Raw genomic sequence first — 26,057 nt, forward strand, 5'->3', positions numbered from 1 at the left:
TTGCCCTGTGATGGATTGGTGACCTGTCCAGGGTGCACTGTACCTGTGTCAGCTCCCCCCATGATCCTAAATGGATGGATTGGTGGATTATAGAGCTGTTGGCTGTGCTGTAAAATTGAACCCAACTTAATCCATACTAGATACATTTTTATCCTGGTTATAGACCTGATTATATTTATTTTATTCCAGTGAGTCTGCAATGAAGATTGAATTGAATTGAAAGCACAGCAGGTGTTAACATCACATTTAACTCATCTACACATGTTCATCCTGAAGCTTATTAGTTTATATCATGACAGTAACTGGAATAATAGTTTCCTAGTGGCTATAGTTACTAATTACTGTTACTGTTCAGCTCCTCTATTGCTTTGATTTTTTGGGGGTATGCACGTAAACCCCATTTCCAAAAAAAGTCCTGTACATAATTGATAATAGCTTAGTTTCAGTGATGGACTGTGCTAAGTAACAAGGATTTTCTATGTCTCTCATAGTAGCCTCACAGTTTCTCATAAAAATCCACCTGAAGGCTGGACGTTCACACACATTCAGCAGCAGCAGCAGTTTCTACTTTTGGCCTTGACTCACAAAAATAATTTCCTGCATGTTTTCACAACATTGTGTTCCAATGTTGGTGACGGACCTGATTAGTTTGCATTCTTACTCTCAAAATCTTTGGGACTGTTGATTCTTTGTGAACCACAGCTCATCTGTGCTTGCAAAAACGAATCCTTTGGTTGATGCTGCTTTTATAACTGGTTTTCAAACCCTCACCTGCTAATTGTGGAATATTCCAAGGCAGTGTTACTCATATTAACCTTTTCATTCTTGCAAAATGCCCCAACCTTTTCTGAGTTTATTGAACTTATCACATTCTTTTTGACACCATTGCAAAATACATTGAGATTTGTCAGTGAAAACATTGGAAACAATTTTTTTGGACCTTTATCTGAGATCTGAGCTTAAATTTGTTTGGATATTGAGTTTGTGCTCAGGTCTTTGTCATGTTGCTGTCCATGGTCCTAGAGAAACCTTTTTTTTTTTTCTAACTTCATAAAGTGAGGAGGTTCACGAGCACACTGTTGCATGTCATGTGTCATGGAATTGAATTAGGCATGGCTGCCCTCTAGTGGTCTCATGTATCACTACAGAGAAACCAGGGCACATGAAGAAGATACTATTTTCAGGAAATATGCTGTTAACTCACATCTGAAGCAGTTTAATGCAAAGAATCCTTGATTTCTTTTGCTGATCTGAACCCACACACTTTCACACCAATGCCAGATGTTTAGCTTCATTTTAACCCAACACGTCAAATTACTTGTATTTTACAGTAACAATCATTAACAGATGCGGCTGAAACTGGAATATAACAGAAAGTAAAAAAAGATGAAACTCCATGCTTTTCATTCCAGCTAAAACATGGACGTGAGGAGTAAATACAAATATAATACATGTGTCACAGTCAGTAAATAAACCTTTAATAAACAGTTGACTAATATTTTGTCACATAACATTTGCAATAGTCCTGGATCAACCAGTGTAGTTCTTATTTTCTATAATGAGGCTTGATTACACAGATCAAACTCATTTTAAAAACAATCATATTAAAAAATCATAAAAAAACAATGTCAGTCACAATAGCTTCAACTATCAACTTCTGTAAAATGTAATCAACAGATAAAGGATTTCAAACCTATTAAATTATCAAAACCAGTACAAAAAAGAATCAGCAGCTAGTAGAATAAACACAAACTGTTGCTGTGTCTGAATATTTTCATTACTGCACTGACAGACAATCTTTAATTGTGGATCATACTTCTACTAAAAAAGGTCTCTGGCATTTCTTCACATGTTTTAAAGTCACTGAGCATTTTCTTTTGGCAGTATGTGTCAGTGCACTATGGTGATACTGCGGTCAGTCACAGCACACGCCGGCAGCAGTGGGGCACTAAAGTGCTGTGAGGTGCAGTAGAGCACGGCGCTGGAGTCTGGCTCGTAAAACAGCAGCGTCTGACTGGGCCAGTCCAGCAGCACGCCGATCCTCTTCGGCGTCGTCACCACCTGCAGTGGAACCTTCTTCCCCGCGTGGCAGAACGAGTAGTCCCCGTCGTAGCGCGACAACACCCACGACTGGGGGTTGTAGCCGAGGCGAGCTTCGTTCCCAGAGCCTTTGCGCTCCAGAGACGCGTAGCAGACCCCGACCTTAAAGGCACCGCTCTCGCCTACGTCCAGCATCCAGCTGTGAGTGCCCGACGACATCGACTGTGAGCCCAGCGCGTTGGGCCAACAGTCGAATCGCGCTGGGTCGTAGGCGGGGGATTGACGGGGCTTTTTGTGGAGGAAAGTCAAAGTGCATAAGTCCTCAGACAAGGACAGAAGGGGGCTCACTGTGCGCTCGTCGAACTTCAAATAAGGGGATCTGAGGGCTGTGAGAAGAAGGAAAAAGTGTCACAATGTGCTGCAGTACTGTCTCTTATCACCATTGACTAACCCTAACTTGTCTTGAGCTCTCTCCTGGATTTTCCTTCTTGAATTTTAATGAAAGTCTCTGATTGCAGAGTGTTTTCTATTAACATTGACTGTTTCCTATTACATTCATTCATTCATCTTCTATCGCTTTATCCTCCTGCTAAGCCCAGCTGACATATGTAGGGTGAAAGGCGGGGACAGGTCGCCAGTCCATCACAGGGCCACATCGAGATGAACAACCATCCACTCCCACACCCACGGTCAATTTAGAGTGTCCAATTTGCCTCATCCCCTCATCTGTTTTTGGACAAATTGCCAAAGTCTCTTTCCCTCATTTGTTGAGACACAAGCACATCTATCACTGCTGCTTTAAACGGGAAAAACTATGATTTTTGTAAAGTGATGTTTCCTCAGAACTACTGCACATGAACACAGGTGAACAAACAAAAAAACAATGCAAACATGAGAATATGTGTAAGAAAGAATAGAAAATTACTCAGAAGTGCACTATTATTAAAGTAGAGATATTTGCATAGTGTACTTACTATTTTATTCTTACTTTATTTGGATGGTATCCACAGTTAAATGTCTAGTAGTAGGTTACACCCACAAGCTTAAAAGGTTCCTAACATGTATATATATATATATATATATATATATATGTGATGTCTAACTAAACTTTTGACACTACAACGTGGATTACTGGAGCATCATTTACATCTACATTATTTTCATTCCCACCCACAAAATTGCTCATAAACCATGAACTGTGAAAGAAAAGGAGTCTATAATTCCCGCTGGACCTCACGTTCCAGGGCAACGTCCAGATGAACGGAAACCTACTGACCGTTTGGCCCCAGCAGCGCCGCAGTGGCCCACAGATTCCTCAGCAGCTTGCTGTCACTGCAGCTTGGGTTCAGGTTGAGTTGGTCAGTGTCACAAGGCTCGCTGACCCCCTCTGCCTCCTCCATTCTGACACAGGCACACAAACAGAGAGAAGAAGAAGAAGAAGAAGAAGAAGAAGAGATGTTACTTCTCTGTTGTGTCCTGATCAAGCACAAGAACATCCATAAGTATCCATGAATTACCTTTCAGCTATTTCCTGGACACTCGTCTGCAAGATAAGACAAAATAGTAAGTGATTACTCTCCTAGCATTAACATAGTTCAGTAAATGTATGACCGTTGATTTCAACAGAAGCTCCATCATCCCTGAACCCTGCCCCACACTCTCACCACCAGCTGTGCGTCCGGAGTGTGTGTGAGCGTGTGCACCAGGCGGGAGCGTGTTTGCGACAGAGCGCTCAGCGCTTGGCTCCAGTGGGCTCGCTGTGTGAGGAGACACTGCTCCACCCGCTCCTCCTCACGCTGCACCTCCTCCAAGAGGCGCTGCTCCTCCTCCTCTAGGGCCTCCCGCGCCGCGCTGACCTGAGCCAGTACCTGCTCCCTCGTCCTGCTCGCCACCGTCTACAGACAAGAGACAGGGGAGGAGGAAAGTCAAACATTGTTAACCTGCAAGCCCTTTTCGTATAAAGCAACACCTGCCCTTGACAAAGAGAGCATATCTTTATAGTAGCATTATTTCACATTATTACTTAAGTTGAAAATAATCGCACTACGCCTGGTGTGGGTTTTAAATTCCATCTCATGAGCAAGGATATAGTGTCATCATAATTCCATCATTACAAGGCCAGCATTATCAGAAAAATTTGTAACAACACACTGAGACGGCTACTACATTTACATAGCTAGGATTCTTAATTCTCTTGTCCTAGTTACCCTGAACGAGTTTCAGCTCTAGTGAAGATTTTGGAGTCTAAGTTGTCCACGTTCAAGAGCTCTATATGAACAAGTCTTAACATTGTTCATCTTTTACTTCTGATTTCTGCTGCTATCTTAGCCAAGTTTCCCTTGTAAAAGAGATCCTTGATCTCAATTAACCTGCTAAATAAAGGCTGTTAAAAATAATAAATACTAATTATCTAAATATTTAGTAATGAAGTAATTGTAGTAGTAGTAGAATAACATTTACTCGTGGTACTGTCAATGAGTAGGCTTTTGGTGTACTTAAAGTTGTCTGTATTTTTTTTAAAATATGTAATGTTACTTTGACTTAAGTTTAAGTAATATACTTTCATCCGCATCCGAGTGAAAAAATGTTAAAAGAATAAAAATATAATTCACGCACCAGAAACTTTGGCAGTGAATGATGAGGACAGGTGACTTGGTGGAGAAAGTTTAAGCGTTTGTGACCTTTGACCCATATTGACTGACACATTATGTGTTTACATATTTTTGTTGGCACTTTAATTTGCAAAGGTTTGCCTTTAATTAAAATTATGAGTGATTACATGTCATGTCATTTTTGGCAGACACTTTTATCCAAAGCGTTTGCGTGATCACAAAGCGTGATCCTTCGCCACACAGTTTCATGATGTTTCATGCTGATTTACTGATTAGATTATTGACCGGCAACAGAGTTTCCACTGTGTCAGATATTTATAGGTCAACATGGAGGAGTGTTTCGCTTTGTGAAGTCAAGAACAACTCATGTTGATGGAAGTGATGCTTCTGAGTGTATGGACGCTGTAGGAAACAGCGTCAGTAGAGCGTCTACACTCTCTGATAGCGTTTCTCTAGTTTTGTTTTAGGTTTCATTTAAAACACTCATTAGGAAAAAACAAAACAGAAACACAAAAGAAAATACACATGAACAGAAAGTAAAACATAAACACTGGCACAACAAAGTACATTAGAAGGCACGCATGCGGGTAAACGACAGCAGACTTAGTGAGCGAGACACTGACAGGTGACGTCAGAGGACGTTCAGCACATGTCAGTACATTTTACAGCTGACAGACCTGAGTACTACGCAACCATTTCCTTTAAATGAGCTCTAAATACCTTGTTATTTACTTGAAGACTGTTTTATTATCCCTGTTGCTTGATACATTAGACTTGCAGGGCCTGGACCTTGGACCTCTTGCATACCCATTTTGTTAAGAGGAAGGTTAATAAATATCCATGCAGTGAAAGAGAGGAGAAGTTTGTTTTGCTTTGGTGAATTGAGGCCACACATTGAGCACAAATAGGCAAATACTATACAATAACCATTGAACATTGGATTGATTATCTATTCCTAATAGGAAAAGTCATCAGATTAAATAATCATGGATCTAATCCTTGTTTGTTGCCCAGATGAAGAGAAACTTCACGCATGACGAATCCACCATGTGTCCACAAAGCTGTGTTGTTGTCAAACGTGACTTTTTTTCAAAAAGACGATCCACCCAGTGTCAACAAACTGTGGTGGGTGTGTTTGAGTGTGTGTGAGTGAGTGAGTGGACATGACTGTATGTCTCACCTGAAGCTTTTGCTCTTTGCCTGTCAGGGTCTGGTCGAGGAACCTTTCGATCCTCAGCGCCTTCAGCTGCATTTTCTCACACACGTCCACCAGTTGGTTCTGATGAAAACACAAACACACAAACACACAGAGCTTGATCAGCTGGAAAAGCAACAAGAACATCCTGTCTTTTCAAATACCACACTGAGGAATCAGGGGCCGATGTTGTCATATGCAAAACACGACACACCCAAGACCCAAGAATGCAAGTCCATGTGGCTTCACACCGGCTGTCATCTTTGACAGAGTGGCTAAAAGATCCATATTTGTCAAATTTTTCCTTTGGAAAACTATCATAAAAGTAGATAAAGTTAATAATGATTGAATTTTTAAAAAAACAATTAAAAAGGTTTAAAAAAACCTTTCTTCCCTCACACAAACTGAAAGTATCCTTCCTTGATTCATTTTACTGCCGCATATGATTAAGCAAAACAATCTGCCACACTGCAATATTCTTGACAGTAGTTTTATATTGTATTTAAGCCTCCGTCCACTAGTTGGCAGCAGGCCTTCTCCCTTCTACTACTTCCGCTCCTCACACTATGGATGAAGAAACCTGTATATTGTCGATGGATTTTATATTCATAATATGAGAACTTTCTACACAAAATGGATCACTCTACCCATGGAGACGTCCTACCCAAGCTTAGTGTGTATGCATACAAATTAAAAAAAAACAAATTTTCTGGGGTTTAGATGATGATCCTTTCCTTCCTCCATCCGAGTCTATGTGGAAGCATATTCTGATGGGGTCGTTTTCATCATCAGATCATCATACCTGTATGATTTTGAATACACGTGACATTGTTTCACTACAATGTACCTTTGGTAAAAACAGAAAACTGTAAAATGTATGAAAAAGGGTGTTGTATTAATTGCTGATGAGTTCTGATGAAAGGTAAATTTAGCCTTTGGTAGGATGTTTGGACAAAGTAGCATGTTTAGTCAGATCAATAGACTTTTTGGGGAAACAATCACAAAATATATCTTTGTTTATAGTATCCATTATATCATACTGTCATCGATGGTATCGCCAGATATTGGTATTCTATCCTACATGAAAAAATATTATCGAGCCATTCCGTTTCTGCCAATAAATCCTCATATATGTTACATACTAAACATATTTTGTGTATTTACCTTTTTTTAAAAGTAGCGTTAGGCATTCCTATATGATTATGTGATTATACCAATTAACTTTACCGCGTAAAAAGTTCTTAATTTATAAAAGCTCCCTCACTGGTCTCAGGTCGGTTCCACTTCCACGCACTCACCCTGATTGAGGAGACTCTGGTGGCCAGTGGGGTCACCGTGTGACCGTTGCAGGAGCCGACGATGGCGCAGTGGGAACAGATGAGCTTCTGTTCGGTGCCACAAAACCAGTCGAGCTCGGACTCGTGCTCCACGCAGAGCTCACTCTCCCCAGAGAAGATCCCGGACTCGGTGTCGGAGATGGTCGCAGCCGGTGAGGAGAAGGCCGCCGCTACTCCTCCTCCTCCTCCTCCATCGCCACCGCCACGCACCGCGGCGTCTCCCCCACTCTTCTGCCCCGCACCGCCGCTCAGTACGGAGAAAATGGGCTGTTCGCAGTCCATCTGTCTGCCTGTAATCACGACGTTGAACGTCTCCGGTTCACACGGTGTCGGCGGTGAGCATGTTAGGACGCGCGGTACGAGCTCCGCCGACATGACGCGGTAATAACAGCAGGTGCAGCGGCAGCAGCGGCTGTAACACAGGTGTAACAGGTGAGCGGAACACGGAAGTAACACAACACTCAGCAGAGGTCAGAGCTTTCTGCACTGGTGGTTTTTACTGCTGCTGTTTAATCTGGGCGTCAGCTGCTAACTGCTCCTTTTGAAAATAATCTAGCACTTACATGTAAATAACGTCCTCTTGTATCAACTATTCTCCGTCTTTTCTCTTTTAAAAATATTTGATGCTCCACTGTCACCAAAAGTGAAACCTTTTTAAAGGTGTAAATAGATTGGACTAGTTATTTAGGAAGTGTTTTAAATCACTACATATCACATCTCCAAAAGTCATATTATTACTATACTTATTACTTGGTATGAAAAGGAATAAGTTACTATTAGTTGTACTCATTTTTGTTTCAATAAAATTGTATTTCTTTTTTATCTTAGTTACAAACGTAACAAAGTGACAGGGGCAGAGCTAGTATTTTGGTGGCCCTATACTAGATTAGTTTGTCCCCCAAAACACTCAGAGTACAAGCACAAAATCACTCTCACACACACACACTTGTTTCCATGACATCAGACATTGCGTTGATTAACATTAATTTCCTGGAGACTTACTCTAACCTTAACCTTACTGGATTAATCCTTTCTTTTCATTTAACCCGTTGAGATCAAGACCTCTTTCGCAAGGGTGACTTGGGCAAGAAAGGCAGCAGCACATGTCATAGTTCATAAAAACAGGGAGATAACAGTTACAAGACAAACATTGAAATAGAAACAGAAATAAGTGCAAGTTAATAGACAAATAAAGTGCTGAAATAGATTCAGGTCCTCACAACATAATCTTATCTTATACACAGAGGGTTATTCGATACACACACGAGAAATGCAAATAAATGAACACTTCTCTCTCTGAAAATGTGTATTAAAATCTATTAAAAACCAACTACTGCAAGGTTTAACCAAAACAGTTTAAGTTAAGTTAAAACTGTACATTTTAAACATAAACAAATGTCTGTTAGATTCAAACCATTGTGAAATGAGTTCACACGCTCAGTCAGGTCTGATAGTCTTGCTGATGAAGGACGCAGCGACCAAACAGCAGGGAATAGCATCAACAACTTAAAATCAAGTAAAGTTAAGCACTGCAGCTTTAAGCTTAAACAGAACTTGAACTTATTTTGTTTGTATCTTTATTTGGTCTAGAAAACTCTAGTCTATACACAGACACATTAATCTGATATTAAGATTATGACCTCTATTCTGTAGTTTCTTCTTGAGGCACTTGCATCAGTTATAATATTTACATAATTCATCTGGAATGTTTTTTATATTGTATAAGATCCGGTTGTGGGATAATATAATTAAAATTTCCAGGGTGGATAGGCAGATACTTTGCTGTCTCATCATATGAATATGCCCAGGGATCAGAGGTGCAGCCACACCTCAAAGAGGAGATGGTTCAGTTTAGCAATAGTGAGCAACACCCAGTGTCTCGAAAAGCAACTAACTGTCTGTTGTGTGATACTGTCGTAAAAAATGGAAAGAGATATAAAGAAGAGGCGTGTCCTTCCTGGTACCTGTCATTTTTTAAACTGCTGAAATGTAACCTTTTTTGTCTTGTTGTAGTAACATTTCAGAGGGAAAATAAACACAACACAAGGAACAACAGGTCTCCCACTCCCTCCAGCTCCATACCTGTGGGTAATGGGATAGGAGTTATTGACAGAATCATGGCTTGGGTTGGTTTCCACGCATTTTACTTTGAGAACAGCTGAGGCACAAGGATACCATTGTTAAACCATCATAAAAGACTGTTTTGTAAATGGTAAAACTAGTAAGTGCAAGAGGTAGAGGATCACGTATCAGACAATAGTGTCCTGTATTTGTGTTTGTGAGAAAGAAGTGAACATGTGAATTCTACTGGTCTTCTCAGTAGGGGCTGAAACAACACGATTAATTTATGTTTTCTGGTTTCTTTGCCCACATAACAAAGAAATCATTAAATCATTAAAACTGAATCATTTATCGACAAAACAAGACATTTGAGAACATCATCATTTAGGAAAGGAAAGTATCTTTTATTGTCATTATACATGTCATTATACAACTGAAATTGCACAAGAAATTATGAGGAGGGTTGATCAGAACTGCTTTGACTGAACGATCCTGACTGAATGTGTCCCAGACACTGATCCACATTTTTCCATATTTTATGGACCAAACGATTACTCGATTATGAAAATAATCGATAGTTGCAGCCCTAATTCTTAGTTTTGACAACTCCTCAAACCCCCACAAACTCCACAGCAGTCAGCGTCTAATCCCCCTCAGGACAAAGCTGCACACAATGGGAGACAGTCTTCCAGGCAGCAGCTCCATGGTTGTGCAATGCCCTGCCTGACCACCTGAGAGTCCTACAGACTGTGGAATCTTTTAAGAAACATTTAAATCCTTTTTTATTTCAAAAAGCATATCAATAGCTTATATGTGGACTTCTAATGTGCTTTTAAGGGTGTTTTTGTGTGTCCTTCTATTGCTTTTACTATGTGGTACTTTCAGATTTGATGTACATGTAAAGTGTGATATAAATAAAATGCATTATTATTATAAGGTTACAGGGAAAATGGGGAAAATAGGCAGTCAATTAAGGAATAAATAAAAAATGTCTTTCTTCCTGTGTCAAAAGGTGGTTTTCTGAATTTTAACAGGTGAAATAAAGCTGTTATTGCAGCTGGGCAAACTTAAACACTTACCACTCATTCCTTATTAATTATTTCCCAAGTTCCTACTTATTTAATTGTCACAAGCTGCATGTCTAACAATGTGCATGTTTTCCTTTTCAATGTGTAACATTTAAACTAGACATAATTAAATGTGTATGTATCTTACTAAAACAATACATTAATTTACATAAGTAGGTAATTTGATATATTAGATTTTTTTTTATTCCCGATAGTAGACTGTAAACAATAATCAGAACTGAACTGGCAATTGATGATTTAGAAATGTTAACTCAAGATCTTCCTAATCTGTTTCTTTTTTTTGTCTCTCTTCAATTTAAAATGGTTTTCAATGTAATACTAATCCTGATCAGCAGAGGGTGCTCGCGGATCTTACTGACTGGACCATGACGCGATGTGATGGGATTTCAAATCAGCCTCCTGAAGCTGTCCTGAAGGTGAAACAAAACAAGGTACAGGAGGTAATTTAGACTGATGAATTCAAATGAGCAGTCATTTAGACAGACAGGTAAAAAAAAAAAAGTGTTTTATCTCATGAAATTACTTATTTTCCAAGGGCTGTTGCAGGTGCTGATTGTGCAAAATTGTTGTGGTTAGTGCACATTAAAACAATATTGGGGCAGGATTTACAGAAATATGACACACTGTGGACCCCTGGTGCTTTGTTATCAAATTAGTAGTCTTAATATCAGCATCAGAATGTGTGGATTTTAAATGGGTTAAAAGTTTACATATAGTCCATATGGTATGTGTGATTTTACTTATTTTAAAGGGCGGAAATGTTTTATCTCAAAACCATTCCAGTTAAAATTACTTTAAATTGCTGGCAATAAGTCGAACTAAAAATAATGTAATATCCATACCTTCACAGGTAGTCAATGACGACACAATGTACAAATGAAGAACATGTTACAGGCAATAATCTTAAAACATAGATGCATACACATATACAACAAAATCAACAACTAGAGAACATACATTTTGCACACGTTTATGTATTTATTGATTGATTTATTGATTGATTGATTGATTGATTATTTACATTAGTGTAAAGCAGTATAGCAGATTTAGATGCATGGCGTAGCCAATAGTCTGCATCAAGCTTATTTTCGTGATAAACGTCATAAACCAACACACCGGTTAACATTTAGCGACGACGCCTCAAACATTTCGCGGGAACGTGAATGGAAATAGTCACGAGAGTGTGATGACGTAGCGAGTGTAACAGAGATACTCGTTTTCTATTGGACAGTGTGATCCTGCGTCCACCGTCAAGGAAAAGAGAACGTGCATTGTGATTGGACAGTGAGGTGAGCGGCTCATGTGACCCCGCCCCCAGCAGCTCACTCGGTTCTCCTGCGCCAGCAGCAGCAGCAGCGGTGTATGTGTGTGTCACCGAGGCTGGGCTGCCGCTCGGAGTCATCCCGAACACCCAACCAGTGGACTCAAGCTGGTATTGGGGAATAAGGGGCCGCCCCGGCGAGTTATACACCACACTAACCCTCAGGTTGGACCCCACGCCTCTCGTTCGTCACCCTCCATCCTCCTGATGTCGGATTTTAAGCTCGGGATCGTACGGCTTGGCCGTGTGGCCGGGAAGGTGAGCTTGATTCCACGGCTGCCATGTGCGGCCGGGGGAGGGCCCGCGGGATCACAGAATACGCTGGAAAAACACAAGTAGATACATTGACCAGCCATTAGTCTACTCAGCAACCGGTTGGCATGCATTAACCGACGGCACTATCTCACATTTGCCCATTTTAGCTGTAATTTTGAGCGAATTATAAAAGCCGACCGTGCCGAGCCATACTGGTTTTCTGTGCATCTACTGCCACACAGGCTTGCGGAGCAGCTAACGCAAACTAGCATGTAGCAGGATTGGATAGCTGTGAGCCATCATTAAACGATGAAGTAACGCCAAAAATGAAGCCTCGCAGTGACTTCTATGTCGGTGTCGGTGTCGGGTGTTGTTCAAACACAGAGCGCTGGTGGCTTCTTGTCAACAACGGCTCACGTTAGCTGTCGGGGGGCTGAGTTAGCAGTGCCGCGCTAGCTGCTGTTTGGATTACACGGTCCGCTCATGAGGAAGCCGTCGGCATGTAACTGTGTATAAACTGATTATTTTGTGCAACGTGACAAAGCACCGATATAACAGCACAGTCTTAACCACAGCTGTGCATGCAAATTATTATTATTTTTAGATTTTGTAGTTTATTGTGATTCAGCCACGGAGCTGTTCATTAATGTGGATAAAGAATCGCTCCTGGCTGCTGGTGTCACAAGACTCTCACGCTCTGGATAAACGGTGCAGACCGCTCAGTTCGCCCACCTGCTGAATGACAGTATTCCACTCGGCTGTCACGCTTCTCCTTTCCACGCTGGCGGTTGAAAATCCACACAATTGTCCGACACTAGAGCTTCACATTGCATGTTTGTCTACAACAACCGTTTCATTGCTCGTGGAAGCGTGGGGCGACAGTGTCCCACCCACTGACGATGCCCATGTAGCTCTATAAAGGTTGACATTAGCTGTTGCTTTAAAAAAAAAAAAAAAAAACATTTTATGTTAATATTTGTTATGAAACCCTCGTTTTTACACATCCAGTTGTAAATAAGGAACTGGCAGCACAAATTACTGTTATGCTCAAAGAAGTGCACTTTAACTTACTGGAGAAATAGCTAATTAACCTTGAATTAAGGTTTGAATCATCTTAACATTTCAGTCTACTGACCTATTTTCTTAATGTCTGAAGCTGAGATCATTGATGAGAAGACAAATGTGGCACATTGTTTGTATTATGAGGTATTTGAGTTTATATATTCAGGCTCTTTATTGGCCGTTTCAGGTTCACATTTCTGACAAAGATTTGTTTGTTGCTATAAAATTGTTGCTCCAGTAAATGTCATTGATTTGAGTTTGTGAATTTGCTTTTTCAATTTCAGACAAAATACACTCTAATTGATGAGCAGGACATACCACTGGTGGAAAACTATGCCTTTGAGGTAAATTCATTCATGAGTGAGTTATGGTTGTCATTGCTTTGCTGATTGTTCATATAATAAAACCATTGCATTGTTCAAATCCCAGGCACGCATGGAGGTCGATGCTGATGGTAATGGAGCTAAGATCTTCGCTTATGCTTTTGACATTGGTAAAGGCCGCTGGGCAGGGAGGCCGCTGCATGAGTTGCTTTGGTAAGTAATTTCTTTGTGATCAAACATCTTTAGAATAAACCGATATGACTATTTCCACCGATACCGATATTAATATTGCTGCTATGGCCGATATCGATATATGTTTTAAAAAAAAGTTTCTGAGATGATAAAAGTTTGTACAGAATGAAAATCATGCAAGCTGAATTTATGTGAATGTCTTCCTTTATTTATTATTTACACCACAGGTATGAGAAACAATACCTGACAAGCTCTACTAAGAGCTGCCATAATAAAAAAAACATGTTAAAATACTTTATCAAACTTGCCAGTATTCATGGCAACCAGATATTTATTCAAATGCAAAACATTGGAAAAGTAGCGCCGACTTGGCAGGTTGTTGCGGGGTTCAATATGCTCTATCAACCTTCGGAGCCCTCGGCTGGTCGTCAAGAGCAATCATTTCCATTACCTTGATCGTTATTGCCCTGGCCAATGTCTTCCTTTGGTCGAGTCCCAGCTGCGCTGCTTTCTTTTTTGTCTGCTGCCTAATGTTACTAGCGTTAGCTTCCTGCCGTTGTTTGTGTACGTCTGGGTGGCGGTTTTTCAAATGACATAATCAAATTTGTGGTATTGAATGACTTGACGCGGAACCCTCCTCGCATTACTTTGCAAGTGTTGCATAATGCTTTTCGCGTATCTTCTATTGACACCCTGAAAAATCGCCCACACCGCTGACATTCTCTCCTCAACACACACACACACAGACACACACGCACACCTTGTGCTGCGCTTGCGTCACTGACACACGCATGGCCTCTGACACTTACACAAACAGCAATTAGATGGGTATAAACATTGGTTGTTAAAATCGGCGCAGTTTTACTAATTGGACCGATGCCGATATGTTAAAAAATTACGAACATCGGCCGATACCAATATTAATGACGATATATCGTGATTCTTGATTCTGTATGGGGCAGGATACGACCAGTAGACCCATAACTGTTGCTGACCCTACACTAACCCCTCTAAATAACTTATTTACTAAGTGTAAAGCTTCACAATACACCGATTCCTCAAAAATATGCTGGTTGAATGGACAAGTGATGTGTGTTTTTGACTTGTGATTGGAGTGAATGATGATGTTTGCATAGTATCATATTGTGTTGCTTTTAAAATGAGCTGTTGATATTTTTAATGAGAATGTTTAGAATCCAGCAGTGGTGTGGTTGACTAGTGTGACTGCACAGCGTTAAAGGAACAGTTTTGAGGTGTGTGTGTGTGAGGTTTTGCAGGGATCAACAAACTGCTTTGTGATGATGTGACGTCACTCGGTACATTTATATGCACAGTGTAATCAAGGCTGAAGTCAGACTAAGACAGGCAATTGGATAACTTGCTGAGGCAGAGAGCGTTGACTCCACCTCCACAAGTGGCGCTCTATCTTTCTCTAAGTCAGTGCTTATAGAATAAGTTTCCTGTTGACCTTTATATTATATCCGAGTATGTTAGTCCAGTTCGATTTTAGTTATGTGTTTACATGACATTAAAAAAATTTAATAAATAATTGTCTTAGTCTGACTAAAATTGGACTTTTAACATGCATGTAAACGCACCGCCTGATTTTCTCTATGGGCTTTGGTGCATGTGAGCAATTCACAAACTGCATGCTGTGCAAAATCAATGTTGATAATGTGCCAGAACCTTTCACACGGCTACACTTTAAGACAAACTGAACTATTCTTTGAAGCTATGTGGTCTTGCTAGCCAATCACACCATTGTTATATTATTAAGTTCGACTCATGTCATTTTATAAATGGTTGCACTTCTGACCTGGATACATGTCATGAAACAGGGAGAAACACAGAGGAGGCATTGCACCCAGTTTTCAAGTCATTCACATCAACTCTGTAACGGTGGACAACAGGCTAGACAATCTACGACTGGTGCCAGTGGGCTGGAGCCCCAAGCCAGAAGAGATTTCTAGCAAGCAAAGGTAAGAAACATAACATTTATCAATAGAGTGGGCCCCAAGTTGGCTTGTGCCTGAGGAAAAGATTGTGCTGAGAAATACAAATTAGAAGTTATTAGAAGAATAGAGAAGTGGGACTCAAAAGTCACAGATGTACTATACATTTTGATGTAATATTTCTTCTTCTCGTGTGTCCAGAGAGCAGTCCCTGTACTGGCTGGCCATCCAGCAGGTGCCGGCTGACCCGGTGGAGGAGCAGTATCTGGAGCTAAGCCGCACACGCTACTACAACGCTAACGGGGAGCTGGTGGAGGAAGAGGAGTGCTCTTGTACCTACTACGAGTGTCATTATCCTCCCTGTTCACTCATTGAGAGGAGGGTATGTTCTGTGACTGTTGTTTTTCATGTTTAAGCAGTTGTGCTGTATATTAAACAAAGGCTTCTCACTTTTGTTTTCAAACCAAAATTACAATTGGATACAACACAATTACCAAATTGCCATGGCTTGATTGTTCTATGCCAATTAAAATGTAATCATTGTTAACGTTCCTCCTTGTTTTAGTATAGAAAATAATAAATCAAAGTTTGCTTTAGGTTTAAACAAAAGTTATGACCTCTCAGAAGTTTTTTTTTTTTTGTCCAGTTGACATTCTTTCCACAGTAACACAGCATTTAATAGTATGAATGGCAGCACCAACAGTGACTTTGCTCCTCATCTTTCCACAGCTGCGGGAGTTCAACATCTGTGGTCGCTGCCAGGTGGCGCGTTACTGTGGCTCCCAGTGCCAGCAGAGGGACTGGCCCGCCCACAAGAAGCAGTGCCGCGAGCGCAAGCGAGTGCTGGCCCTGGAGTCGGAGCCCGAACGATGATCCGCCTTCATCCTCACCTGGGAGAGGATGGAAGGAGTATGGAGGGGTATGAAGTGCAAAATGGGGAAAATTTGCTGAGGAGAGACTTAACAACAGAGGACAATGTTGCTTAATCTATTGGATTTGGGGGAGGTAAAGAAGACAGAGGAGGGAGAATTAAGCAAAAAGACATCTGCCACTTCCCAGAACTGGTAGTTCTCCATAGCTTGCTTTTCATTTTGATGACGGGAAAAGTGTACTATTATTATTATTATTATTATTATTATTGTTATTATTATTATAATAATTATTATTTTGTTTGTTTTTGTGTTTTGTTTTGTTTTTCTCGAGGAGGCAGACCCTTGAGATCTACCTGCTGCTATGGTTTTGTATGTGGGGGAGGGGAGGGTGGGAGTTGTCTTGTTGACAGACTGGACATGCTGCTCTGGACCACAGTTTGAACATGGGACAGTTTTCGTCATCCACTTGTGTTCCTCCACCGGGCTGCTGGGTGTGGTGACGATGTACCTTACCGGGGGAAGGGGGAGGGGACCCAGGGGCTACAGTACCAGTCGTTGAGCTGGTACAATTGGACATGGACCTTTTCACTGTATTGCTCCCTCTCTGACCTCGCTGGTGTGCATGGCTGCCGTCTTCATGGTCATCAGCACCCACGCCGCCTCATTGTCTGTCGTCCTCACCATGCAGCCAGCCAAGACACACATTAAATAGATTTCACTGATTGAACCTCACTACCAGTATTGTGTGTGGTTGTGTGGGTGGGTGTGTGTGTGTGTGTGTGTGTGCATGTGTGTATATATGTGTGCTTGTGTGTGTGTGAGTGTTCTGCCAATATGTACTGAAGGACGTTGAAATGGTTAACATGGGTAATGGGTTAGATTAATGTTCTGTTCTTATGGGGCCATATTCCACACTTTTAAATTTCATATTTAATCATAAACTGGTGGGTTACAAATTTTCACTGTTCTGTAATAAAGTAGTTGCCAAGTAAAGGCTTTATTTTTTTTCTAGCATTCTTGACCCATTAATTATTTCGAATCAATTTATTCTAGCCTGTTTTGCCACTTAAGATGTAGTACGATTTTCAATGCCAAAAGTATTAGAACAATTTTTGCAGTTCATTTATTAAAGACATTGTCCCTGGTTTATTTGGTACTTTAGTAGAGTTTTGTTATGATGGGGAAAAATTGAAAGCGCTTTCTATGGAAACAACATGGAGGAAATTGTCTTTACCAAAGTGTGCTCTTCCTCTGTGGTTTGGTACTGGTTGATCTGGTGTGAATCCCTCCAGTCAGTCCTCACTTAGCTGGGGTTTTAACACATGCTTGTCTTCTTAACTGTATTTTTTGTTTTTAATTCACATCTGCAGGTTTGTGGTGTGGAGGCTGGGTAGGGGCGGGGTGTTTTCTTATGCGGGGGTTTACTCTTAAGGTTATTTTTTTGAAGAAAATTCTATCAATGGAGCTATATTTATTTAAAACCCTTTGATTGTGAAACTTGCTTTTGTCCTGTTTGATATTTGAAGGCTGATGTGACGAATGGTGGACAGTGTGCGACCTTGCTGTCTCATCTTTTTAAGGCGAGGAGGGTAAATTTCACCTCTCTCACTTGTTTTATTTGTCCTTTTGTGATTCTGAATGAAAAGGAGTGGATGAATGAATCCTCACTGTTTTCCCTTCCAGATGTTCTATGTAAACACTGCACACCTTCATGGTCACTAAAATCTTCCACACAAGAGACGCCTTGGAGTGTGAAACTTGAATTACACCCGTAGTTTTCAATATTGTTGGTTGTCTGGACAGAACAGTTTCCAGCTATTTTTTTTTCCTAAAACACGACAGTGAAATTGTTCCAAGTCGGTTTTCTTTAATAGCCTGCCTTCCTTGTATTACTCTCGGTGATCACCTTCTTTGACATGTCCTCCTGTGTCTGTAGCTGAGGAGCCCAGACACTTATTACGCATGTAGGGCTGCAACTAACGATTACTTTCACTATCCATCGATCTGTCTTTCATGTTATCGATAAATCAGGTCGTCGGTTGGTCCATAAAAACATCAGAAAGTGTTAAAATGTTGATCGGTGTTTCCCAAACCTTTGAAATAATGACATTCTCAAATGTCATGTTTTGTCCACACTCCAAAGTATTCAGTTTTAAAGTCACTCAAACTCATGAATTGATAATCATCAACAATCGATCGCTTGTTTCAGCCCTATCTGCATGTAATTCACACACGCACATGCGACTTGTTGATTGTTTCTTTTGTATATGTGTGTCAACGGGTTTTCAACACTGCACTAAAACTTGGCTACCGTGTTAGCATTTTTGTCAAAGATGGGTTTACAGGAGGGGCGTGATTTGGACAAAGTGTACAGATTGTGTCTGAAATCTTTTTTTTTTGTTTTGTTTTGTAAGAATATACGCATTAATCACCCTAGAAATAAAGAGCTACAATATGTGAATGGAAGTACAGTTGGGGATAACTGACCGTTGCTTTTCCAATGTAAAATGATAATAAATAAAATGAAACCTCAGTATTTGGAGTTGAGTGAGTGTAGGTGTGAGAACTAAAACCATGTTAAAGTCAAATCTCTGCTAGAAAAGTGCACTATATAGAGAGTCCAGCAAGGAAACGCCTCAATAGCACATAAAAACTTGTAAAAGAAATATTCTATCTAAAACTTTTAATGTATTGATTCATTGACAAAAAATGTTATATACATCAGTGGAAACTAAAATCACCAACCTGTTGATGATTTTTTTGATATGGCTGCTGCTTAATTTTAATAAAAGCCTGACAATAATATAAATATTAATTTTGCTATATATAACAAATTGAAGTGAAATGTTTTTAATCAACTAAATCAACTGAAAAGTATAGTAAAAATGCATGTTTTAAGTTACATAAACACCACAGGAGCCTATGAAATGCCTAAAAAGGCCATCATAGAATGTGAATTAATATTGCCATGGTAAAAATACCAACTGGTCATACTGTGTGTTGTAAAAGTGACAAGACAGATACAGAACACTATGTAATAAAAAGGCCTGAAAATTACATATTAACACAGTGAATAACACAGTGCCACTGTATAGTCATATATTTTATGAAATGCCAAAAAAATAGCATCATAAAATGTGGTAAAATGCTAAATTAAAGTAGTGTTTATAGTATGGTGTATAAATGCCTTAAAAACCTCAAATCAGGGTATTTATGACTTATGACTTAGGAGATTTTCTCGAGTTTTAATTATAATCTGCTTTCATTCAATTACTGTGTTAATTGGTTGTATTTTCCTGTTACATTGTGTTTGTATCAAAGTTGTAAATTAGCCAAGTTACCACTTTCATTTATAGTTATTATAAAATCCTAAAACTTACGCTACTTCGTAACCACCACAATATACCAAATATACATTGAAGGTGAGTGGACCTTCCTTCGGCAGATGATGTGTATTCAGTTTTGGTCCTAAATCTCACACTGGACTTTTATCAGGCTCCTGAGTCAGATTAACTCCATCACTGATGGTGACTTACATGCTTTATAAATCTGTGGTGTCATCTCTTTTATCTCTGAAGCGCATGCATCAATGTGTCTGTCTCTTTATGTAACAAATAACAGATGTTGAGCTGCTCAATCTGGTAATTTAAGCTTCTGTGTTGTTACTTGTGTCTCAGCGGTAGTTGGATTTCTTCTCTCCAGCTGTCTCTTCTTCTTCTACTTCTGGCCAAATCACTGTGGAGTCAAAGTTCACCAGAGGGGTCACAGAGGTCGGCCTTAAATCTATGCTGAACTGACACAAAGACAGGTCACCAGCTTATATCTGACGCTACTGTTGAAGCCAGTTATGGATTCATTCATAAGTAGAGTGATAAAACAAAATAAACAAGTGGCATTGTGTACTGCTAACGCCCCTGTGGGAAAATGTGTGGAGAATATGAATTTCATCTCACTGATTGGACAAAAGAGCAGTTTCTAATGTATCACTCATGTCCTCATCAGATTATATCAGCCTGTGTGAGTGTTTTAACTTACATTATGTACACGGCACATAATAAATACTATGTAAATCTGTTTTTAAATGTGTTTGTGTACAAATATATATGTTTAATTTATTTTATTTATGTTGTTACAAAATGTAATACAAAACTGAAGAATTAATCTGAAAATGTAAACCTTACATTTAGATTAATTGTAGAAGAGGATGTGAAACAAACATTAAAGAAATAGAAAAAGACTTGAGAAAAGTCATAATTCTGATTTTAATCTCAGAATTATGATTTATTTCTTAGATTTCTCAGAAAATCAGAAGTATGACTTTAATCTCAGAATTAGACTGTTTTCACAAAATTCAGACTTTTTCACAGAATTCTGACTTTTATCTCAGAAGTCAAGCAGTTATTTTGTTTCCAAATGTTTTTTGTACATGTGGCCCTAATCCGTAGTATCAACAGTATTATTATTATTATGTTATTATTATTGTATATATGTGAATATATATATTCTTGTTATGGTTAATGTGTATTTTAACACCTGAAGACCTCAAAATTTCGCTTGTCGTACCTGCAGTACTGCCTCTATTCTCTTAGATGTCGCTGTTGTTTTTGGACAAACCACAGATCTACTCTTTTGACGTGTCTTCCTTGTTTGGCACACGGAAGTGTTGTTCGTAACAGCAGTGTTTTGGTTTTGTGTAATGAACACAACCCACTGACAGGCTTTGAAAGGCAATGTGATTTCTCTGTTCCAAGACTTTAAGCTTAAGAAAAAGCCGACAAAATGGTGAATCTCGGTATCAGGAGAGTGGACGACGCTCTAGTCGCCAAACACCCGGTGAGTTGTTTGTGTTTTACTTCTTATTTTGTGTCTTTACCCTTGTATCCGTGCAACCTGCTAATGTCACAGTACACTGAGATTTAGGCTCTCCCCCACACCGAGACACCTTTGTAATGTATGTAAAAAAACAGCATTAACATATTTTAGCGGTAAAAATGAATGTCACAATTTGGTTTCAGGGTTTGGAGAGTTATGCTGCTTGTCAGTCTCGTGCCTTCATGAAGGGGACAGGTGCCTTTGTCCTTGGTAAGTGCTGGTTCTTTTTTTACAAATTCTCACTGTCAGTCACAGTAGAAGTAACAGCTATTATGGTATGATTACCACCTCTTTTAAAGTGCCTTCTTTTTTTTCTGTTTTTACACCGGTCTTGCTTCTATATTTTGTTATCTTATGTTAATTTATACATAGTCATAGTTTCTGGAAAAAATGTAAACAAAATTTCTTATTCTTATTTTATTGTTAATATTTCTATTTTCTCTTTTAAAATTGTTATTTATATATTTGTATTTTGCACCAAGGGAGTGGCACCCAAATTTCGTTGTCCACAAAATAACGACAATAAAGGCTATTCTGATTCTGATTCTGATGCCGTTACTAACACATCATATTTGATTTAAAAAACAAAATATCATACACTTTGGTCCAGTGTTTCTAAATCAGTGAAATCAGAATCATCTGATCAAATATCCAATTGAATGTTAATAAATTGAATGGCCCAATGACTATAGATAAAAAATGTGTGAATTTACAGAGAAAACTTATTTTTATTCAATGTTCACCACAGGAGGGAGCTGTTCTCTACTTTAGATATCAATCAAAGCAGAATGTAAATACATTGTATTATAACACTGGATATAACAGAACATGCTCTTATGTTTATGTTTTAATATTAAAAATATGTTATTTACTTATTACTACATACTTGTACCCAATTGGATGACAATACTCTATTTGAAAAACTAGTTGACTTTCTGTTTGCTGGGTTATTGTCTGCAAGTTCTTTGTCAAAATATTTATTTTCCTTTCTGTCTATCTTACATTTGTAAGACAGTCCTCTCTCCAGTTTTGTTTTCTCTGTCTGCCATAAAGTGCACCCTTGATGGAGCGTATTCACACATTACATGCACACAAAAAGCTTCTGAAAATATGAATCAGTAGTTATACTGAGTTTGATGATGTTCATTCTGGCTGCTGGATGTGTCTATATAACAACCAAGTGCTATGTTTGTAGGAGCGACTGGTTTATTTGCCCTTCAGTGGGCATTACAGAGGAGGCTTCCTTATCCTCTTCAGTGGAACCTGTTCATTTCAGTAGGTGAGGAGTGAAACATGAGTTTTTAAAGAGACACTAACAAGACTAAATGTGTTTATGCTGAGTATATAAGGGATGGTAATGCTGCAGCCTCTGTAAGTTCCCCTCTCTCCTCTCTCAGTTGCGTCCTCAGTGGGCAGTTATGCAGTGACTCGCCGGGAAAGTCAGAAATGCTCAGATCTCTGGCTGTTGCTGGAAACAGGAAAAATCCCAGACAGATCTCCACAACTGCGTGAGTACAACAATCTGCTCACTTCAACAATCTGCTCACTTCTTTTTACGGAACCATATTGGAAAATTACAAAATTGTTGGTTTATTAAAGTCTTTTAGAGCATTTATTTATCAATATTTCATCCCGGGTCCTTCCTATTCAAACGGATATAGCTACAGCAGCTCTGCTCTTCAGTCATGATAAATGAATTGAAGACACACTGTAGACTTCTGTGCCTAACATGTCATTTTCTCTGTGTTTGTTTCAGAGCCAAAACCAGAAGAATCGAAGACACCTGGGGAAACAAAATATGGCGATGTGATGGACTGAACATGGTCACAAAACAAAACATGTGTATGCTGTATATAATTGAATCTTCCCAGAAAATGTACTATGCTGGTGATAAATTGTTTATTTCTGACCATAAAAATAAGAAACTCCTGAATTTTTATTTCTTTAATATACTTCTTTGAAGATTCTTTTTTCATTTAAGATCATTTATTTAAGTGTGTGGTGCTTTTCAATTTCACAGACTCGGAGGTCAGGAATTATTTACATTTAAGGAATTATCTGTATTGGTGTAGTGGCTGTTTATCAAAAAACAAAGTCAAACCAAAGCTGTGGTACATAAATGATCAAGTGACATTTTAGCATCCCTAATCTAATGTATGTTTCAAAATCATTATCCTGTTTTCAGGATAGAGGCAGTGAGTCAGTCACCCATACCTCAGCTATAGGATTAGAGCTGCCACTGTATGCATACCACTTATATATAACTACCAGTATTTCATATTCTCGTACCAGGTCGCTGGACGGGACTGCCAGTGGTTTCAGTGGAGCAAATATAATCCAACAAAAAACTCAGAAAAATGTAAGTACATGCCTATTTCCATCCATCCACTGTCTACCGCTTTATCCTCCACATGAAGGTCGCGGATGCTTATTTCAACACTGCTCAATATAATGACCATGAATACAAGCATGGCATACATGTCCAGGTGCAAAACTCATCCCTTCCAAAAGACAAGACAAAAAACAACATTTATTTGAATGCATGTGTTTTCTACAAAATAAATAAATATGACTACGCTCTGCTGTTTGCGTGGCTGAACTAGTTTGTACAATAAGGTTTTAGAAACATAAATTCTGCACCATGCAGTGCAGGCCACTGAAACAATAGAGTCTTTCAAGCGTACTTTACCACCTTGAATGAATGAACTGACCAAAGTCCAGGCAAAGAACAAGTCAAAGGAATTCTTAGAGCTCACAAGCTCACACTGGAGAGTGAAGAAGGGAGGGGATTTCTCATAGTAAAGGGAATGTGAATAAGAGATGATTTTGACTTTGGCTTAAGATATATTTCTTCTTTCCACTTCTCTGCAGTGTAATTCTATCCTTCTTTTGCTTCCTCTCACTCTCGTCCTCCCCCTGACTGTCATTCAAATGATTTAACACCTCCTGGATTTGCAGGATTTGAAGTCTCTTTCTGTGGAAAAAAGAGCTTCATGAATTGAATAAGCTCTCAGATCCTTTGTCACATGCACATTGATGCAGCTGGAGGGAAGGACTTAGAGGGAAACGGCGAGCAAACGGGCGAAAATGAGAGAAAAGACTGAGTGTGTTTCATGACGGAAATATCTGGGAACTGGAGCTGAAGTAAAATGACCAGTGATACGAACAAGACCATTGCTGGGATGATTAGCGACCACTTGGCATGGTTATTAAATCCTATCTCAGACAGAGATGGTGTGTGGGTGTTGTTGCAGAGGCAATGTATGTGCGTGGCAGCATGAGAAAGAGAGAACAGCGGTGCAGGAGTGTGTGCATTTGTCTAACACTGTTAGTTAAAAGATCACACTGAGCTGAGCTGTAACTGGACTGTGTGTGTGTTCTTGTATTTGTTGCTTTGTGAGGACAAAAAAATTGTATAAACCATACGGAGTGAGGACAGTTTGGGAAAGTGAGCGCATGTTGGCTGGTCCTCACATCTTTAAAGGGCTTTTTTGGTGTTCAGACTTGGTTTTAGGATTAGGGTTAGGCACTCAGTTGTGATGGTTAAGGTCAGGGCTAATGCTTTGTTTAGTCGGTCCAAAAGAATGGAAATCAGTGCAGTGTCCTCAGAAGAATTGCTGCAAAAACCTGTGCGTGTTTCTCCCCTTTCCCTTACAGTTAGCCTTTCTTTGCTCATATAACAATCGAGCCTGAAATGCCGTCAAAGTCTAAAAAAAGTCAGATAACAAACTCATTTGGAACGAACAAAACCACGCCTGTGTAACAATCTATTCTCTGAACATGTATTATTAGGTATTTGAGCATTTGAGCCTGCTCTCTTGCCCAAAGTCAAAATCATTTCCCTCAAAGTAATGAGTTAACAACTGGTGTGTGAGTGACAGTCAAAGGGTGGGGGACATGTGTTTGCTTTGGTGATTGATTATTTCACTGATTCTGTGTTCTGTTTTCCAGCCTCTGTACAGTGGGACTGATAAACATGCAGGCAAGGACATTACAGGGAGTCCTTTGTGACAGAGTGACAGTATCTTCATCATTCATCACTGCGTACGTTGGTGCTCGCGATGATGGGACGGGCGAGTTCATGTCTGAGCAGGCCACAGATAAACACGGGCCTGTGCAATGACTGGAAGTTTCGCTTCATGACTCATTGTTGAAAAGGGAGAAACAGAAAAAAGTGCCACTGATGTGTGAGAAATGGCAGCAATTTGTTTTGACTGTGGATGTGGGGTAGGATTTGAATTGTGAGGGCAGGGTGTGAGTTCAGAGAGAAGGGTCAGGAACACAGGTCAGGGCTATTTTTGAAAAGTGTGACCAGATCAATAATTATTAGGTACAAAATATTCACCACAGCACATAATCTTTAATTCCAGCATGAAGTTATACAGTGTATGTGTAACATAATATGTTTAAAAGGTCATTGCATTTTCTTTTTAATGTAACCTTTATTTATACAGGTCATCCCATTGAGACACAGGGATTCATGTCAACAACAACATAACAGTATAACACAGAATTACAGACAACCCAAAAAACAAATTAAAATACTAGAACCAGGAGCAAATTCCCAAATATGTCATTCAGCCCAAATTATACAATCATTTTAAAATCCTCTCAGGGAATCAGGCAGACAACCCGAGGGGCAGAGTTGGAAAATGCCTTTTTGCTAAGCTCTGTGCGGACAGACAGTCAAAGTGAACGTAATATTTTTTTTAAATGAAACCGTACCAATGCAAGAGTTTGTGCATGGACAATGATGACCAGCTGATACAAATGGCAACTCTATAGTCCTATCAAGCCACTTGATATGACAGACTAGCAATAAATCAATAACATGGAAAAGGCCACACAGTGGAGCACGTGGCTTCCACTGTTGCC

General features: G+C 39.6%; 3 protein-coding genes across 3 annotated transcripts; 2 read left to right on the forward strand and 1 right to left on the reverse strand.

The window, feature by feature from the left end:
* Positions 1-1,456: 1,456 nt before the first annotated feature.
* bspry (B-box and SPRY domain containing) lies at positions 1,457-7,658 on the reverse strand. Its single transcript, XM_044053577.1, has 6 exons — positions 7,146-7,658; positions 5,833-5,931; positions 3,705-3,935; positions 3,558-3,583; positions 3,317-3,441; positions 1,457-2,426 (listed from the first exon to the last, which is right to left on the reverse strand). Exons 1-6 carry the CDS (start codon positions 7,557-7,559, stop codon positions 1,891-1,893), a joined length of 1,431 nt encoding a protein of 476 aa, XP_043909512.1. The 5' UTR covers positions 7,560-7,658; the 3' UTR covers positions 1,457-1,890.
* Positions 7,659-11,651: 3,993 nt separating this feature from the next.
* zmynd19 (zinc finger, MYND-type containing 19) lies at positions 11,652-18,843 on the forward strand. Its single transcript, XM_044012951.1, has 6 exons — positions 11,652-11,912; positions 13,256-13,315; positions 13,401-13,507; positions 15,325-15,465; positions 15,640-15,820; positions 16,168-18,843. The coding sequence occupies exons 1-6, from the start codon at positions 11,862-11,864 to the stop codon at positions 16,309-16,311; spliced, it is 684 nt and encodes a 227-aa protein (XP_043868886.1). The 5' UTR covers positions 11,652-11,861; the 3' UTR covers positions 16,312-18,843.
* A 1,974-nt stretch (positions 18,844-20,817) lies between these two features.
* Positions 20,818-23,115, forward strand: tmem141 (transmembrane protein 141). The gene is made up of 5 exons (XM_044053683.1): positions 20,818-21,143; positions 21,326-21,392; positions 22,378-22,461; positions 22,580-22,690; positions 22,939-23,115. The coding sequence occupies exons 1-5, from the start codon at positions 21,090-21,092 to the stop codon at positions 22,998-23,000; spliced, it is 378 nt and encodes a 125-aa protein (XP_043909618.1). The 5' UTR covers positions 20,818-21,089; the 3' UTR covers positions 23,001-23,115.
* Positions 23,116-26,057: the final 2,942 nt, after the last annotated feature.

This window comes from Solea senegalensis, linkage group LG21, assembly GCF_019176455.1.
Source record: "Solea senegalensis isolate Sse05_10M linkage group LG21, IFAPA_SoseM_1, whole genome shotgun sequence".
Classification (NCBI taxonomy): Eukaryota; Metazoa; Chordata; class Actinopteri; order Pleuronectiformes; family Soleidae; genus Solea; species Solea senegalensis.

Excerpts from the sequence above, each read along its gene's own strand:
- bspry (XM_044053577.1), bottom strand. The coding sequence starts at position 7,559 with ATGTCGGCGGAGCTCGTACCGCGCGTCCTAACATGCTCACCGCCGACA. Across the intron at positions 5,932-7,145 it reads CCAGAGTCTCCTCAATCAGG|AACCAACTGGTGGACGTGTG; the intron begins GTGAGTGCGTGG and ends TGTTTTCATCAG. Across the intron at positions 3,584-3,704 it reads CTCCGGACGCACAGCTGGTG|ACGAGTGTCCAGGAAATAGC; the intron begins GTGAGAGTGTGG and ends CTTATCTTGCAG.
- zmynd19 (XM_044012951.1), top strand. The coding sequence starts at position 11,862 with ATGTCGGATTTTAAGCTCGGGATCGTACGGCTTGGCCGTGTGGCCGGG. Across the intron at positions 13,508-15,324 it reads CCGCTGCATGAGTTGCTTTG|GGAGAAACACAGAGGAGGCA; the intron begins GTAAGTAATTTC and ends GTCATGAAACAG. Across the intron at positions 15,466-15,639 it reads GAGATTTCTAGCAAGCAAAG|AGAGCAGTCCCTGTACTGGC; the intron begins GTAAGAAACATA and ends TCGTGTGTCCAG.
- tmem141 (XM_044053683.1), top strand. The coding sequence starts at position 21,090 with ATGGTGAATCTCGGTATCAGGAGAGTGGACGACGCTCTAGTCGCCAAA. Across the intron at positions 21,144-21,325 it reads CTCTAGTCGCCAAACACCCG|GGTTTGGAGAGTTATGCTGC; the intron begins GTGAGTTGTTTG and ends ATTTGGTTTCAG. Across the intron at positions 22,691-22,938 it reads AGACAGATCTCCACAACTGC|AGCCAAAACCAGAAGAATCG; the intron begins GTGAGTACAACA and ends TGTTTGTTTCAG.